General features: G+C 45.7%; 1 protein-coding gene across 2 annotated transcripts in view; it reads left to right on the plus strand.

The window, feature by feature from the left end:
* The window catches only part of cdh16 (cadherin 16, KSP-cadherin), a 178,661-nt gene that overhangs the window by 36,910 nt on the left and 125,233 nt on the right, over positions 1-16,518 (plus strand). For both annotated transcript variants that reach the window (XM_087995561.1, XM_087995562.1), the window contains exon 6: positions 1,031-1,227. In XM_087995561.1, the coding sequence (XP_087851687.1) occupies positions 1,031-1,227 (197 nt within the window). The remainder of the gene's footprint in view (positions 1-1,030; positions 1,228-16,518) is intronic.

Raw genomic sequence — 16,518 nt, forward strand, 5'->3', positions numbered from 1 at the left:
CAAATGAACGGATGAAATGCTAGTTTGATGTAAAGAAACAAAAGTTTGGGCATATGCTGAATCTATTCCGAGTGGAGTAGACGTTATTCTGTTCTCTCAAACTAATTCAATTGAACTTTTGTTTGGTTAGGGCCTGTGTGCGTCACACTGATTACAAACCTTGATATCATTCTTGACCACACAGAGCTCCATCCTGTTCAGTTGGAGTCAGCTCCAGAATGTACTTTCTTTTTTGAACAGATATTGAATATGTTTTTTGTCTGATTCTACAGCCTCTAACCACAAGATCACAGTATAATGTAATGTTGTTGTGCTGGAGCAGCTTTCCTGTTCATTGTAAATCAGATCCTTTAAGATAGTCTCGGTTCTGTAATAGGGAGGCAATTATTTTAAATAGTAAAAGTACAGCAGGAGGCCACTTAGAGTCAAGATTAGAGTGGTGCTGGAAAAGCACAGCAGGTCAGACAGCATCCGAGGAGCAGGAAAATCAACGTTTCGGGCAAAAGCCCTTCATCAGGAAGGGTGATTCCTGATGAAGGGCTCCTGCCTGAAATGTGGTTTTTCCTGCTCCTCGGATGCCGCCTGACCTGCTGTGCTTTTCCGACCCCACTCTAATCTTGACTCTAATCTCCAGCATCTGCAGTACCCACTTTCGCCGAGGAGGCCACTTAGCCCATCAAGACTATCCTTGCACTTCTAAATGGCAATCCAGTTAGTCCCAGCATCCACCCACTCTTTCCAATTTACTGAGTGACATTTAACGTGTTTCCATTGGCCTGTCATTGAATTGCACGTCACAACCTGTTAAAAAGGATTTGCTTCACCCCACCAAGAATGCTTATTACCCAAAACCTGTTGCCTGTCAGTATTCTTAGTCTTTGACAGGTTTGGAAACAGGTTCTCTTTATTTACTCTGCTAAACTGTTCTCGAATTTAAGTGCCTCTGTCAAATCTTCTCTTAGGTGTCCAAGAGCATTGGCCTAGGGTTTCCTTGCAGGAGATGTGAGATTCTTGCTTCTGCTATTTTCAGGAGCTGAGTCGTTGGTTCTTGGTTTGGTTGAGCAGTATGTCCTGACTGTTCAAGTCAAAGATATGGGAGATCGACCACAAGGACACTATATACGAGGGGAAGTCACGATCACTGTCACAGAAAACCTGTGGGTTCCTCCTAGTCCTGTCGCAGTCCGGGAAAACCACCAAGGGCCTTATCCTCTGGCTGTCTCAAAGGTAAGGAGCACTGGTGTTAGAGCTTTCTCTTTAATTGGTTCATGTGTTGTGACCATCTCTGGGTGAGCCAGCAATCATAGCCCATTCCTAATCACCAAGTGGGCATTTAGGAGTCAGCACCATTTGGAATCATACACAGGCCAGACCAGGTAGGGACGGACAGGAAGCTGGAAGAACACTGCAAGCCAGGCAGTATCAGGAGATGGAGAAGTCAATGTTTCGGGTGTAATCCTTCATCAGAACTGGGGAAAAATTCAGGGAGCTAGGGCGGAAGCTTAGAGTTAGGACAAACAGAGTTGTTATCTCTGATTTGTTGCCCATGCCACATGCTAATGAGGCGAGGAATAGGGAGAAAGAGGAGCTGAACACGTGGCTACAGGGATGGTGCAGGAGGGAGGGTTTTGGATACCTGGATAATTGGGGCTCTTTCTGGGGTAGGTGGGACCTCAACAAACAGGACGGTCTCCATCTAAACCAGAGGGGTACCAATATCCTGGGGGGGTGGGGGAGGCAGGGAGGCCGTGGGGGGAGAGAGAGTTTGCTAATGCTTTTCGGTGGGTTTGACCTAATTCAGCAGGGGGCTGGGAACCTGAATTGCAGTTTGAGTATACAGGGGGTTGAGAGTACTGAGGTCAGAACTAAGGACGCACAAGGCACCAGCGAGCAAGGCGTTGGTTTGAAGTGTGTCTACTCCAACGCCAGGTGCATCCGGAATAAGGTGGGTGAATAGGGTGGCACAGTGGCTCAAGTGGTTAGTGCTGCTGACTCACAGTGCCAGGGACCTGGGTTTGATTCCAGCCTCGGGCAACTGTCTGTGTGGAGCTTGCACATTCTCCCTCTGTCTCCTCCGGGTGCTCCAGTTTCCTCCCACAATCCAAAGATGTGCAGATTAGGTGAATTGGCCATGCTAAATTGCCCGTAGTGTTCAGGGATGCCGAGGTTAGCTGCATTAGTCGGGGGAAATGTAGGGGATTGGGTCTGGGTGGGTTACTGTTCGGAGGGTCAGTGTGGACCTGGGCTGAAGGGCTTGTTACCGCACTATAGGGATTCTATTTAAAAAACTTGCAGCATGGGCTGGTACCTGGGATTTCGATGTTGTGGCCATTTCGGAGACATGGGTAGGGCAGGGACAGGAATGGTTGTTGCAGGTTCTGGGATTTAGATGTTTCAGTAAGTATAGAGAAAATGTAAAAGTGGGGGCATGTGGCATTGTTGGTCAAGGACAGTATTACAGTGGCAGAAAGGACATTTGAGGATTCCTCTACTGAGGTAGTATGGGCTGAGGTTAGAAACAGGAAAGGAGAGGTCACCCTGTTGGCAGTTTTCTATAGGCTTCTGAATAGGTCCAGAGGTGTCGAGGATAGGATAGCAAAGCTGATCCTCAATAGGAGCGAGAGTGACAGGATGGTTGTTATGGGGGCTTTTAACTTTGCAACTATTGACTGGGAATACTATAGTTCAAGTATTTTAGATCTGTCAGTTTTTGTCCAATGTGTGTAGGAAGGTTTCCTGACACAGTATGTAGACAGGCCAACAAGGGGCATTAGATTTGGTACTGGGTAATGAACCCAGCCAGGTGTTAGATTTGGAGGTAGGTGAGCACTTTGAAGATAGTGACCACAATTCGGTTATGTTTACTTTAGCGATGGAAAAGGATAGGTATATACCGCAGGGCAAGAGTTATAGCTGGGGGAAAGGCAACTACGATGCGATTAGGCAAGATTTAGGATGCATAGGATGGAAAAGGAAACTGCAGGAGATGGGCACAATTGAAATATGGAGCTTATTCAAGGACCAGCTACTGTGTGTCCTAGATAAGTATGTATCGGTCAGGCAGGGAGGAAGTTTTTGAGCACGGGAGTCGTGGTTTATGAAGGAAGTTGAATCTCTCTTCATGAGGAAGAAGAAGGCTTAGGTTAGGATGAGATGTGATGACTCAGTTAGGGCTGTTGAGAGTTACAAGTTAGCCAGGAAAGACCTAAAGAGAGGTAGGAAGAGCCAGAAGGGGACAAGAGAAGTCATTGGCGGGTAGGATCAAGGAAAACCCTAAGGATTCTATAGCTATATCAGGAACAAAAGAATGACTAGAGTAAGATTAGGGCCAATGAAGCATAGTAGTGGGAAGTTGTGCATGGAGTCAGAGGAGATAGTGGAAGTGCTAAATGGATACTTTTCATCAATATTCACACTCGAGAAAGATAACGTGGTCGAGGAGAATATTGAGATACGGGCTACTAGACTAGATGGGATTGAGGTGCATAAGGAGGAGATGTTAGCAATTCTGGAAAGTTTAAAAATAGATAAATCCCCTGGGCCTGATGGGATTTGCCCTGGGATTCTCTGAGACACCAGGGAGAAGATTGCAGAGCCTTTGGCTTTGATCTTTATGTCGTAATTGTCTATAGGAATGGTACCAAAAGACTGGAAGATAGTGAATGTTGTTCCCTTGTTTAAGCAGGGGCGTAGAGACAACCCTGGGAATTACAGGCCAGTGAACCTTACTTCAGAAAGAGTTGGAAAGGGTTATAAGAGATAGGATTTATAATCATCTAGGGAGAAATAAGTTGATTAGGAATAGTCAACATGGTTTTGTGAAGGTTGGTTTTGCCTCACAAACCTTATTGTGTTCTTTAATGGGAAATATTCATCCTGGAGTTCAGTTACTAGTGGAATATCACAAGGATCTGTTTGTCATTTATATAAATGACCTGGACGAAGGCATAGAAAGATGGGTTAGTAAATTTACGGATGATAGAGTTGTGGATAGTGCCAAAGGATGTTGTAGGTTACAGAGGGACGTAGAAAAGCTGCAGAGCTGGGCTGAGAGGTGGCAAATGGAGTTTAATGCAGAAAAGTGTGAGGTGATTCACTTTGGAAGGAGTAACAGGAATGCGGAGTACTGGGCTAATGGTAAGATTCTTGGTAGTGTAGATGAGCAGAGAGATCTCAGTGCCGGGAGGGACGTGAAGTTGTTTTCATTAGACAGCAGAATGTTGAGAGGTGACTTAATCAAGACCTATAAGGTAATCAGAGGGTTAGATAGGGTGGACAGTGACAGCCTTTTTCCTCAAATGGTGATGGCTAGCATTAGGGGACATAGCTTTAAATTGAGGGGTGATAGATATAGGACAGATGTCAGAGGTAGTTTCTTTACTCAGAGAGCAGTATGAAAATGTGTTGCTGGAAAAGCACAGCAGGTCAGGCAACATCCAAGGAGCAGGAGAATCGACGTTTCGGGCATAAGCCCTTCTTCAGTCCCTTTTTCAATTCCTGAAGAAGGGCTGATGCCCGAAACGTCGATTCTCCTGCTCCTTGGATGCTGCCTGACCTGCTGCACTTTTCCAGCAACACATTTTCAGCTCTGATCTCCAGCATCTGCAGTCCTCACTTTCTCCTCAGAGAGTAGTAATGGCATGGAACACATTGCCTGCATCAGTCGTAGACTCGCAAACTTTAAGGGCGTTTAAATGATAATTGGATAAGCATTTGGACGAGAATGGAATAGTGTAGGTTAGATGAGCTTCAGATTGGTTCCACATGTTGATGCAACATTGAGGGCTGAAAGGCCTATACTGTGCTGTGTCCTATGTCTATATAGGCCTATGTCCTATGTTTTATGCGGGTGGGTGCAGGGGGAGCTGCAGATAGAGGGGGTGGCAGGGACAGGGTGGTGAAGTGGGTATAGGTGAAGACGGGCAGAGGATACGACCTGGTTGGTCAATGGGAGGAATGAATCTGGTTGGTGGAAGGGAGGGGGAGGGGCTGGGAAGGGAGTCAGGGGATGGGAAGGGAAATTATTTGAAATTAGAGAATTCAATGTTGATTCTCTGGGCTGAAGGCTGCCCAGGCGGAGGATGAGGTGTTGTTCCTCCAATTTGCGTTCTGGTTCCCTGTGGCAATGGAGGAGGCCTAGGATGGTCATGTCAGAAAGGGAGTGGGAAGGGGAATTAAAATGGGCAGTGACTGGGAGGTCAGGTTAGCCCCTGTGGGCTCGGCTGTGATGCTCGGTGAACCGTTCCCTAAGTTTACGTTCGATCTTCCTGATGTACAGAAGACCACATCGGGAGCAGCTGATGCAATAAACTAGTTTGAACGAGAGGCAGATGAACCTCTGTCTCACCTGGAAGGAGTGTTTTGGGCTCTGGATGGAGCTGAGGGGGTTGGGGTACCGGCAGGTTTTACATCTTTTCCTGTTGCAGGGGAAAGTTCATGGGGGTTCAGGGGGTTGGTGGGCAGAGTGGCATAAACCAAGGACTGTTGACAGGAATGGTCCTTGTGGAGAGCAGGGAGGGGTGGGGAGGGGAAGGTGTTCCTTGTGATGGGGTCTAGTTGGAGTTGGTGGAAGTGTTTAAGGATGATGCATTGGATGCAGAGACTAAGTCATAGAGAGTTATAGAGATGTACAGCACAGAAACAGACCCTTCAGTTCAACTCATCCATGCCAACCAAATATCCCAACCTAATCTAGTTCCATTTGCCAACATTTGGCCCATATCCCTCTAAACCCTTCCTATTCATATACTCGTCCAAATGCCTTTTAAATGCTGTAATGTACCTGCCTCCACCACCTCTTCTGGCAGCTCATTCAATACACATACCACCCTCTGTGTTAAAGTTTTGCCTCTTAGGTCCCTTTTATGTCTTTCCCATTTCACCTTAAATCTATGCCCTCTAGTTCTGGACTCCCCCACTCGGGGGGAAAAGACATCTATTTATTCTATCCATGTCACTCTTGATTTTGTAAACCTCTATAAGATCACTCTTCAATCTCCGCTGCTCCAGGGAAAACAGCCCCAACCTGTTCAGCCTCTCCCTCTAGCTCAAATCCTCCAACCCTGGCAACATCCTTGTAAATCTTTTCTAAACCCTTTCAAGTTTCACAACATCCTTCCGATAGGAAGGAGACCAGAATTACACACATAATTCCAACAGTGGCCTAACCAATGTCCTGTACAGCTGCAACATGACCTCCCAACTCCTGTACTCAATACTCTGACCAATAAAGGAAAGCATACCCAACGCCTTTTTCTACCTGCGACTCTCCTGTCTACCTGTGACTGTGCTTTCAAGGAGCTTTGAACCTGCACTCCAAGGTCTCTTTGTTCAACAACACTCCCTCGGACCTTACCATTAAGTCCTGCTCTCATTTGTATTTCCAAAATGCAGCAACTCGCTGCATTTATCTAAACTAAATTCCATCTGCCACTCCTCAGCCCATTAGCCCATTTGATCAAGATCCTGTTGAGGTAACCTTCTTCGCTGTCCATTACACCTCCAGTTTTGGTGTCATCTGCAAACTTACTAACTATACCTCCTATGTTCACATCCAAATCATTTATGTAAATGATGAAAAGTAGGGGACCCAGCACTGATCCTTGCGGCACTCCACTGGTCACAGGCCTCCAGTTTGAAAAACAACACTCTACCACCACTCTCTGTCTTCTATCTTTGAGCCAGTTCTATATCCAAATGGCTAGTTCTCCTTGTATTCCATGCTAACCAGTCTCCCATGGGGAACCTTGTTGAATGGCTTACTGAAGTCCATGTAGATCACACCTACTGCTCAGCCCTCATCAATCCTCTTTGTTACTTCTTCAAAAAGCTCAATCAGGTTTGTGAGACATGATTTCCCACGCACAAAGCCATGTTGACTATCCCTAATCAGTCCTTGCCTTTCCAAATACATGTACATCCTATCCCTCAGGATTCCCTCCAACAACTTACCCACCGGTCTATAGTTCCCTGTGTTTTCTTTACCATCTTTCTTCAATAGTGGCATCACATTAGCCAACCTCCAGTCTAATGGCACCTCACCTCTGGCTATCTATGATACAAATATCGATTACAAATGATGCAAATACCACTCTGATGGAGTGGTATCTAAGGACAAGGGGGACTCTATCTTTATTGCATTTGTAGGGGGGGGGTTCACAGCAGTAGAACAGGGAATGGAGGTGATGCAGTGGAGGACTGTCTGCATGACAGAGGGAGGAAAAACCGTTGTTTGAAAGAGATGCTTGGGAGTGAAATGATTCCTTGAGCAGATGTGGTGGAGGTGGAGGAATTGGGTGAACAGGATGGATACTGGCAAGATACTGGGTGGGAGGCCCTCCCCACTCCCTTTCTGACATGACCATCCTCGGCCTGCTCCATTGCCACAACGAACCAAACCACAAATTGGAGGAGCAACACCTCATCTTCCGCCTGGGCAGCCTGCAGCCAGGAGGATTGAACATTGAGTTCTCCAATTTCAAATAATCTCCCTTCCCAAACCCTGACACCCTTCCCAGCCCCTCCCCCCCTCCCTTCCACCGACTGGATTCATTCCTCCCATTGTCAGGAAGAATAAATGGAAGCATATTTTTTAAATGATGAGAGATTATGGAGCTCTGGGTTGCACTGGAATTTGGGTGTGCTTGTGCATGAATTGCAAAGGGCTAGCATGCAGGAACAGCAAGTAATCAGGAATGCTCATAGAATGTTATCATTTACCATGAGGGGGAGCTGAATACAAGGGTTAGGGAGGCTATACTTGAATTATGCAGGGCGCTGGTGAGACCAGATCAGGAGTATTGTGTACAATATTGCCAGAAGAAGAAAGACATCATTTAAAAAATATGCTTCCATTTATTCTTCCTGACAAAATGGACAGGTTCACATTTTCACATATTGTAGTCCATTTGACACATCTTTGACCACTTCTCTAGCCTGTCTATATCTTTCTGCACGCTCTCTTCACATCTTATTTTCCTACCTACCTTAGTGTCATTGGTAAATGTAGCAATCCTCCCTTCCATCCCTTCATCTAACTCATTAATAAAAATGTAAGCAGTCAGGGTCTCTGCTTCCTGTTAGCCAAAGATGACAGTTCAGGCTCTGATACAGATATTTCCTTGGTTTCAGCCGCATCTGGTCCTCAGTACTTGGACCTCAACTCCTTCACTCTGACCCTTCCCAATATCCAGGTCAGCAATAGCAAAGCCCAGTGACTCAACACTCTCCAAACCTCAGCTTCTGGAAGGTGCTGTCACATGACCCTACTTTCTTTCCAAAACAAACATATAGATTTTGTTCAAATGAGATTCAGCAGTAAATCTTTTTACAAATTGTGTCCCTAACATGACAAAGTAGACAAGCCAGATAGGGACAAAACCTGACACCAAGGCAGGGAGAGTGATGTAAGGACAAGTGAACAAATATTTTATTCCATTTACTCCCCCTTTATTCAATAAACTCTTGCCTTTTTTGGAATCTCGGTTATGGAAGGTCAACTAACCCAGCCTCAACAGGATATCAGGACAGAGGGAATTCCAAATTCCCACTCCCCTTTCTCTGAAGCATTACTTCCTGACGTCAGTTCCTGATCAACTCTGGCTTTACTCTTGAAGGTGCGCGGGATAGTACCTCAGTGGTTAGCACTGCTGCCTCACAGCGCCAGGGACCCGGGTTTCAATTCCAGCCTTTGTGTGACTATCTGTGTGGAGTTTGCACATTCTCCCTGTGTCTACGTGGGTTTCCTCTGGGTGCTCCGGTTTCCTAAGATGTGCAGGTTAGGTGGATTGGACATGGGAAATGCAGGGTAACAGGGGAGGGGAATGGGTCTGAGTGAGATACCCTTTGAATGCTTGGTGTGGACTTGATGGACTGAATAGCCTGCCCCCATACTGTGGGGAATCTATGATCTGTCCATTTTTAGTAACATCTCCATTCACCAGAGGAAATGGCTTCTCTTTATCTACCCAAGTGAACTCTCTGATCATATTAAAGATCCCAATTAGATCACACTATGACCACCTAAACCTAAGGGACTGTAAATCTGTTTCAGTAGGATGATGAGATGAGGATTACTGCACATGAAGGAGACCTGAGGTTGCCCAAGATAATTATGAAAATGAGGAATTGAACAGAGTTACAAATGTTTCAGTGGAAATATAATCTGAGTTCTGGTTAGAGTTTAAAGAGTGATTATGATGATGACATGCTGTAGTGGTAATGACCCTGGGCTGGTAATCCAATTATCCCCAGGCTAAGGTTCTGGCAACATGGGATCCTTCAGGAGATGCAGGAATTTGATTCACATTTTAAAGAATAAATCTTCAATTAAAAAGGTAGCCCAATGGTGATCATGTAAACACGATTGATTGTGATAAAACGTCATCTAGTTTACTGGTGCTATAGTGGTTTACAGTGGTTTACTGGTGGTTGAAACTTTATTGCTGGAACAGCACAGCAGGTCAGGCAGCATCCAGGGAACAGGAGATTCGACGTTTCGGGCACAGGCCCTTCTTCAGGAATTCACTGGTGGTGAATTGGTGGTTTACTGGTGCTGTAGTTGGTTGTTTATGGTGGTTTACTGGTGGTGTGTTGATTTACTGGTGCTGTAGTTGTGTTTTACTGGTGGATTACTTATGATATGGTGTGGTTTACTGGTGATAAGTAATGGTTTGCTGCTGGTAGGTTGTTGTTTACTAGTTTGGTGTTGGTGGTTTACTGGTGGTTTACTGGGGTGAGTGGGGGTGGTTTACTGGTGGTTTACTGGTGGTGGGTTGTGGTTTACTGGTAGTTTACTAGTGGTGGTGTTGTGGTTTACTGGTGGTGGGTTGGTGGTTTGCTGGCAGTGTGGTGGTGCTGATGTGGGCCGGTAACCCAGGCTGATGCATTGTTGACAGGAGTTAAGACCTCAGCTCAGCAACTGGTACAATTTCAATTAATTTCTTTGAAAAATCTGAATAGAAAATGGTTCCTGTGAAGCTATCCTTGATTGTACGGTCCATTCCTGCCCCTCCAGGGAAGGAAATTGGCCGACCTTACCCTGGTTGTGCCGATATGTGACTCCAGATTCACACCAATGTGGGGTTCACTCTGAACCCAAAAAACAAAACTGTTGATGCTGGAAATGTAAAGACAGAAATTGCTGGAGAAACTCAGCAGCTCTGGCAGCATCTATGGAGAGAAAGCAGAGTTAACATTTCGGGTGCAGTGACATTTCTTCAGAACTCTCTGGTTAATACTAAACTGCCCCGTGGGCAACTAGGGTGGGGCAATAAATGCTTGTCCAACCAGTGCCACCCACACTGTGTGAACAACTTTCAAAAATAAACCAATTTAGGAAATCAGAAGCCAATTTGTGCACAGCAAGCTCCCACAAACACATGGTGATAATTATCAGGCTGTTTGAGTCTGGGTGATGTGGTTTGAGGTGAAACATTTGCACAAATCCTGGAGGGGATTCCACCCACTTCCTTGAATAGTTACCGCAGGATTGCTTTCAATCAGGAAAGTGAATGGCAATACTTTAAATATCTCACTTAAGTACTGATAGTGCAATGCTCCCTCAGTACTGACCTTCTGACAGTACGGCACTCCCTCAACACCGACTCTCCAACAGTGCGGTACTCCCTCAGTACTGACCCTCTGACAGTGAGGTACTCCCTCAGCATGGATCCTCCGACAGTGCGGCACTCCCTCAGCGCTGACCCTCCGACAGTGCGGCACTCCCTCAGCACTGACCCTCCGACAGTGCGGCACTCCCTCAGCGCTGACCCTCTGACATTATGGCACTCCCTCAGCACTGACCCTCTGACAGTGCGGCACTCCCTCAGCACTGACCCTCCGACAGTGCGGCACTCCTTCAGTACTGCACTGAAGAGCCAGCCTAGCCTCTCATACTGACATTGCTTGTGAGGGATGTTGTGATTGTAGCGAGGTCAGCCAGGTGGATCTCACAGAAAATAAATAAAAACCGAAAGGACTATGGAAACTAGAAATCAGAAACAAAAACAGAAATTGCTGGAAAAGCTCAGCAGGTCTGCCAGCATTTGCGGAGAGAAATCAGAGTTAACGTTTCAGGTTTGCACATAGAATAGAGTTCCCTGATTGGGGCTGTTAACTGGACCAATCAGGGAGCCCTGGCTGACAGATAAGAACAGGAGTGTCAGACATCCTCCTCACTCTGAGAGCTGTCTCCGAGGGAGCTGGATCAGTGTCAAGGACTTTCTATGTGTAAATAAAGGGGGAGTTGGTGATGGGATAGCAGCCTTTGGGGAGTTATTTCAAGGCTCGAATGTAGACTCAGGGCTGAGAGGGATTTTTCCGAGATGTGAAGTTAAGTGAGTACTTGGAAAAATACAAGGGAAGGAAATTGAAGCATATGTTATATATGGTGGGGTGGAGCAGCAGGAGACCATTCAGCCCCTCAAGTAAGTTCCCCCAATCAATGAGACTGTGTCTGATTTGCATCTGGAAACATTGGTTCTGGAACCAGGGAGCCTGACTGACAAAAATCTACAAACCAAAGGATGGAATTGATTAAAGCCAAACAGGATCTGCAGAGAGATCGGGACTGCGAGAGAGAGAAAGAGAGAGAGAGGCGGGGGATGTACTGGTGGAAGTGCAGTGAAGATGTTATCTTTCTCGTCATCATTTCTCTGCCATCATTTACTGAAACTGAACCCTCAGGGATATCGAACTGTGTTTAAATATAGATGCATGCTGAGGGAACGGGAGACGTTGAGTTAATTCTGGACAGCAAATTCAATAAAATGTTTCTGTTCTTAGACAGTGATGGTATAAATATTCAGTACTTTGATGAGGGAAGTATCAAGCAGTGATGGGATTTCACCTTTCGATGGTTTGTTATTGTGGAACTGAAGATAACGCTGGTTCCATTGACAGACTGTGATATTGATGTCTGATAAACATTTGGGGATTCTGCCTGACTCTTTAGCTAAGGCTACAGCCTGGACTCATTTCTCCTTCCTGCTTTACCAAATCAATGGGAAGCTAGGGAAGTGATTGCTGGGTCCCTTGCTGAGTTAGTTGTAACATCAACAGTCACAGGTGAGGTGCCGGAAGACTGGAGGTTGGCAAACGTGGTGCCACTATTTAAGAAGGGTGGTAAAGACAAGCCAGGGAACTATAGACCAGTGAGCCTGACGTCAGTGATGGGCAAGTTGTTGGAGGGAGTCTTGAGGGGCAGGACTTGTATGTATTTGATAAGACAAGGACTGATTAGGGACAGTCAACTTGGCTTTGTGCAAGGGAAATCATGTCTCACAAACTTGATTGAGTTTTTGAAGAAGTAACAAAGAGGATTGATGAGGGCAGAGCGGTAGATGTGATCTACCACTTTAGTAAGGCTTCGACAAGGTTCCCCATGGGAGACTGATTAGCAAGGTCAGATCTCACGGGGAGAACTAGCCATTTTGATACGGAACTGGCTCAAAAGGTAGAAGACAGAGGATGGTGGTGGAGGGTTGTTTTTCAGACTGGAGGCCTGTGACCAGTGGAGTGCCACAAGGATCGGTGCTGGGTCCACCACTTTTCGTCATTAACATAAATGATTTGGATGTGAGCTTAAGAGGTACAGTTAGTAAGTTTGCTGATGACACCAAAATTGGAGGTGTAGTGGATAGCAAAGAAGGTTACCTCAGATGACAACAGGAGTGGTAGATGGAGTTTAATTCAGATAAATGCGAGGTGCTGCATTTTGGAAAAGCAAATCAGTACTTATACTCTTAATGGTAAGGTCCTAGGGAGTGTTGCTGAACAAAGAGACCTTGGAGTGCAGGTTCATAGCTCCTTGATAGTGGAGTCACAGGTAGATAGGATAGTGAAGAAGGCGTTTGGTATGCTTTCCTTTATTGGTCAGAGTATTGAGCATAGGGGTTGGGAGATCATGTTTTAATAGAATCCCTACAGTGTGGAAACAGGCCCTTCGGTCCAACAAGTCCACACCAACGCTCTGAAGAGCAAATCACCCAGACCATTTACCCCTACTAATGCACCTAATCTACACATCCCTGAACACTATGGTAAATTTGCCACGGCCAATTTACCTAACCTGCACATCTTTGGACTGTGGAACAAAACTAGAGCACCCAGAGGAAGCCCACACAGATACATGGAGAATGTGCAAACTCCACACAGGCAGTTACCCAAGGCTGGAATTGAATGGAGGTTCCTGGCACTGTGAGGCAGCAGTGCTAACCACTGAGCCATCGTGCCAGCCAGGACATTGCGGCTGTACAGGACATTGGTTCGGCCACTTTTGAAATACTGCATACAATTCTGGTCTCCCTGCTATTGGAAGGTTATTATGAAACTTGAAAAGGTTCAGAAAAGATTTACAAGGATGTTGCCAGGCTTGGAGGATTTGAGCTATAGGGAGAGGCTGAACAGGCTGGGGCTGTTTTCCCTGGAGCGTTGAAGGCTGAGAGGTGACCTTAGAGAGGTTTATAAAATCGTGAGGGGCATGGATAGGATGAATAGATGAGGTCTTTTCCTTGGGGTGGGGGAGTCCAGAACTAGAGGGCATAGGTTTAGTGTGAGAGGGGAAAAATTTAAAAGGGATCTGAGGGGCAACTTTTTCTCGCAGAGGATGGTACATGTTTGGAATGAGCAGCCAGAGGAAGTGGTGGAGGCTGGTACAATTACAACATTTAAAAGACATCTGGATGGGTTTATGAGTAGGAAGGGTTTAGAGGGATATGGGCCAAGTGCTGGCAAATGGGACTAGATTAGCTTGACATGGACAAGTTGGACTGAAGGATCTGTTTCCATGCTGTGTATTTCTATGGCTCTATAGCTCAGTGTTTCTCTCTTCCTGCTCTCACTGATCCCCTCTGCTTTACACTGTCATGTTGGTTTCTAATTTCTCTCTCTGTTTCCGTCTGTCTCTCCGCTCTCTCTCTGTTAGCCAGCCCTAGGAGGTTACTGTCAAGTTGGCTCTCAGGCCTGCTCAGTTGCAAAGCAAAACAGGGAGATAAAAGCAAAATACTGCAGATGTTGGAAATCTGAAATAAAAATGGAAAGTGCTGTGAAGTGCTGTCAGCAGCTGTGAAGAGAGAACCAGAGTTAACGTTTAGTCTGATATGATTCTTCTTCAGAAATCTGTTGGACTTGAAATATGAATTCAGCTTCTGACCGAACAGATCGGGATTGATTGAAGGTTTGGGAAGCTGATTGACCAGTTGAAAAGTTTGGTATGAGCTGAAGAGGTGGCCATATTGCTAATGGTGAGGACACAGGAGAGGAGTATTTTTTAATTGAGTACCCTAAATATTGAGTATTTAAAGAGAGATTGCTGGGGTAAGGTAGCCAGCAGGTAGGAAATGGACAATGTATTCTGTAAATAAACTCATTATCAAGGAAAGTGATGCGGGATGGACAGATTTGGATCGTTTCCTCTGGCTTTTCAAAGAATAAGATGTGACTTGATTAAAAGTTAAAAGATGCTGGGAGGTCTTTACAGGGTGGATACATAAAGGATGTTTCTCCTAGAACTAGGGGTCACTGTTTAAAATCAGGGGTGCCCAGTTAAACAGAAATGAGGAGAAAGCTTTTCACTAAACTCTCATTCTGGAAATGCAGTAGAAGCAGAGTCCTTGCATATTTTCAAAGCAGAGGTAAGGAGATTCTTGCTGAGGAAGACAGTGAAAGGTTAGCAGGGGGTGGGTGGGTGTGTGCAGTACAGATAAGCCATGACCTTATTCAATTGTGGCACAGGTTCGAGGGGCTGAGTGGCCTTTTGTCTGCTCCGAACTCATATATATATATGTGTGTGTGTGTGAGAGAGAGATAGAGAGAAAGAGAGAGTGTGTGTAGAGATGTGCGTGTAGGTGTGTGTGTGTGTGTAGGGGTGTGTGTGTGTGTAGGTGTGTGTGTGTGTGTGTGTGTAGGGATGTGTGTGTGTGTGTGTGTAGGGGTGTGTGTGTGTGAAAGAGAGAGAGAGACTGTGTGTGTGAGAGTGTGAGAGAGACAGAGAAAGTGTGCGTGTTGAACACTATCTGGTCTGATACTCGCAGGGTTTTACACTGTCAGGTCTATGGTCCTTCTGATGTGATGTGAAACTGAAACCTGCCTGCCCTCCCAAAACTAAATGATCCCATGGAGCTACCCCAGAAAAATCTTGCTGATATCCCACATTAATACTAGTCCCTCAACCAACATCCTGAAGGAATAAGCCAGCTTGTGTACCTGGTCATTATCATATCACATCACTATTTGTGGGATCTTGCTGTATGTAAATTGGCTGTTGCGTTTCCAATTGTACACCATTCATTTCATTTTAACAGTACCTTGACATGAAGCAATCCTCACTATTCTGAGTTTGTGAAAGATTGAAATATAAGCTTTGTTTTGGTTCATATTTTATATTTCTTGCCTCTCTCTTTCTATGTCAAAAAGTGTGGTGCTGGAAAAGCACAGCCGGCTAGGCAACGTCCAAGGAGCAGGAGAGTCGATGTTTCGAGCATAAGCTCTTCATCAGAAATCTCATTCTGTGCCTTGTTAATTATATATTCATTTTGTATTTTTGTGCTCCCTATGGATAGACACAAACTGAAACACTGGCGGCTGGATTCAGAGGCATATATTTTATTCATTCACAGGATGTGAGCATCACTGTCTGGGCCCAGCATTTATTGCCTATCCCTAATTGCCCCTTGAGAAGGTGGGGGTGAGTCCATGTGCTGTGGGTAGACCCACAATACCCTGAGGGAGGGAATTCCAGGATTCTGACCCAGTGACAGTGAAGGAACAGCGATATATTTCTAAGTAGGCTGGGGAGTGACTTGGAGGGGAACATGCAGGGGGTAGTGTTCCCAAGTATCTGCTGTCCTTGTCTTTTCAGATGGAAGTGGTCATGGGTTTAAAAGGTGCTGTCTAAGGAGCCTTAGTGAATTTCTGCAGTACATCTTGTAGATGGTACACACTGCTGCTACTGAGCATCAATACTGGAGGGAGTGGATGTGATGCCAATCAAATGGTCTGCTTTGTCCTGGATGGTGTTGAGCTTCTTGAGTGTTGTTGGAGCTACATCCATCCCAGCAAGTGGGGAGTATTCCATCCCACTCCTGACTTGTGCCTTGTAGATGGTGGACAGGCTTTGGGGAGGTGAGTTACTCACTGCAGGATTCCTAGCCTCAGACCTCCTCTTTTAGCCACTGTATTTATATGACCAGTTCAGTTAAGTTGCTGGTTTCAGGATGTTGAAAGTGGGCCTTTTAGTGACGATAATACCATTGAATGTCAAGGGACAATGGTCAGAGTCTCTCTTATTGGTGATGGTCATAGACTGGCATTTGTGCAGCGTGAATATTATTTGCCACTTGTCAGCCCAAGCCTGGATATTGTCCAGATCTTGTTGCATTTGGACACAGACTGCTTCAGTATCTGAGGAGTTGGGAATGGTACTGAACATTGTGCAATCATCAGTGAACATCCCCACTCCTGACCTTCTGATGGAGGGAAGGTCATTGATGAAGCAGCTGAAGATGGTTGGACCTAAGA

Source organism: Chiloscyllium plagiosum, unplaced genomic scaffold (genome assembly GCF_037043375.1).
Source record: "Chiloscyllium plagiosum isolate Xiang-an unplaced genomic scaffold, Cpla_swu_hap1 HiC_scaffold_17, whole genome shotgun sequence".
NCBI classification, from domain to species: Eukaryota; Metazoa; Chordata; class Chondrichthyes; order Orectolobiformes; family Hemiscylliidae; genus Chiloscyllium; species Chiloscyllium plagiosum.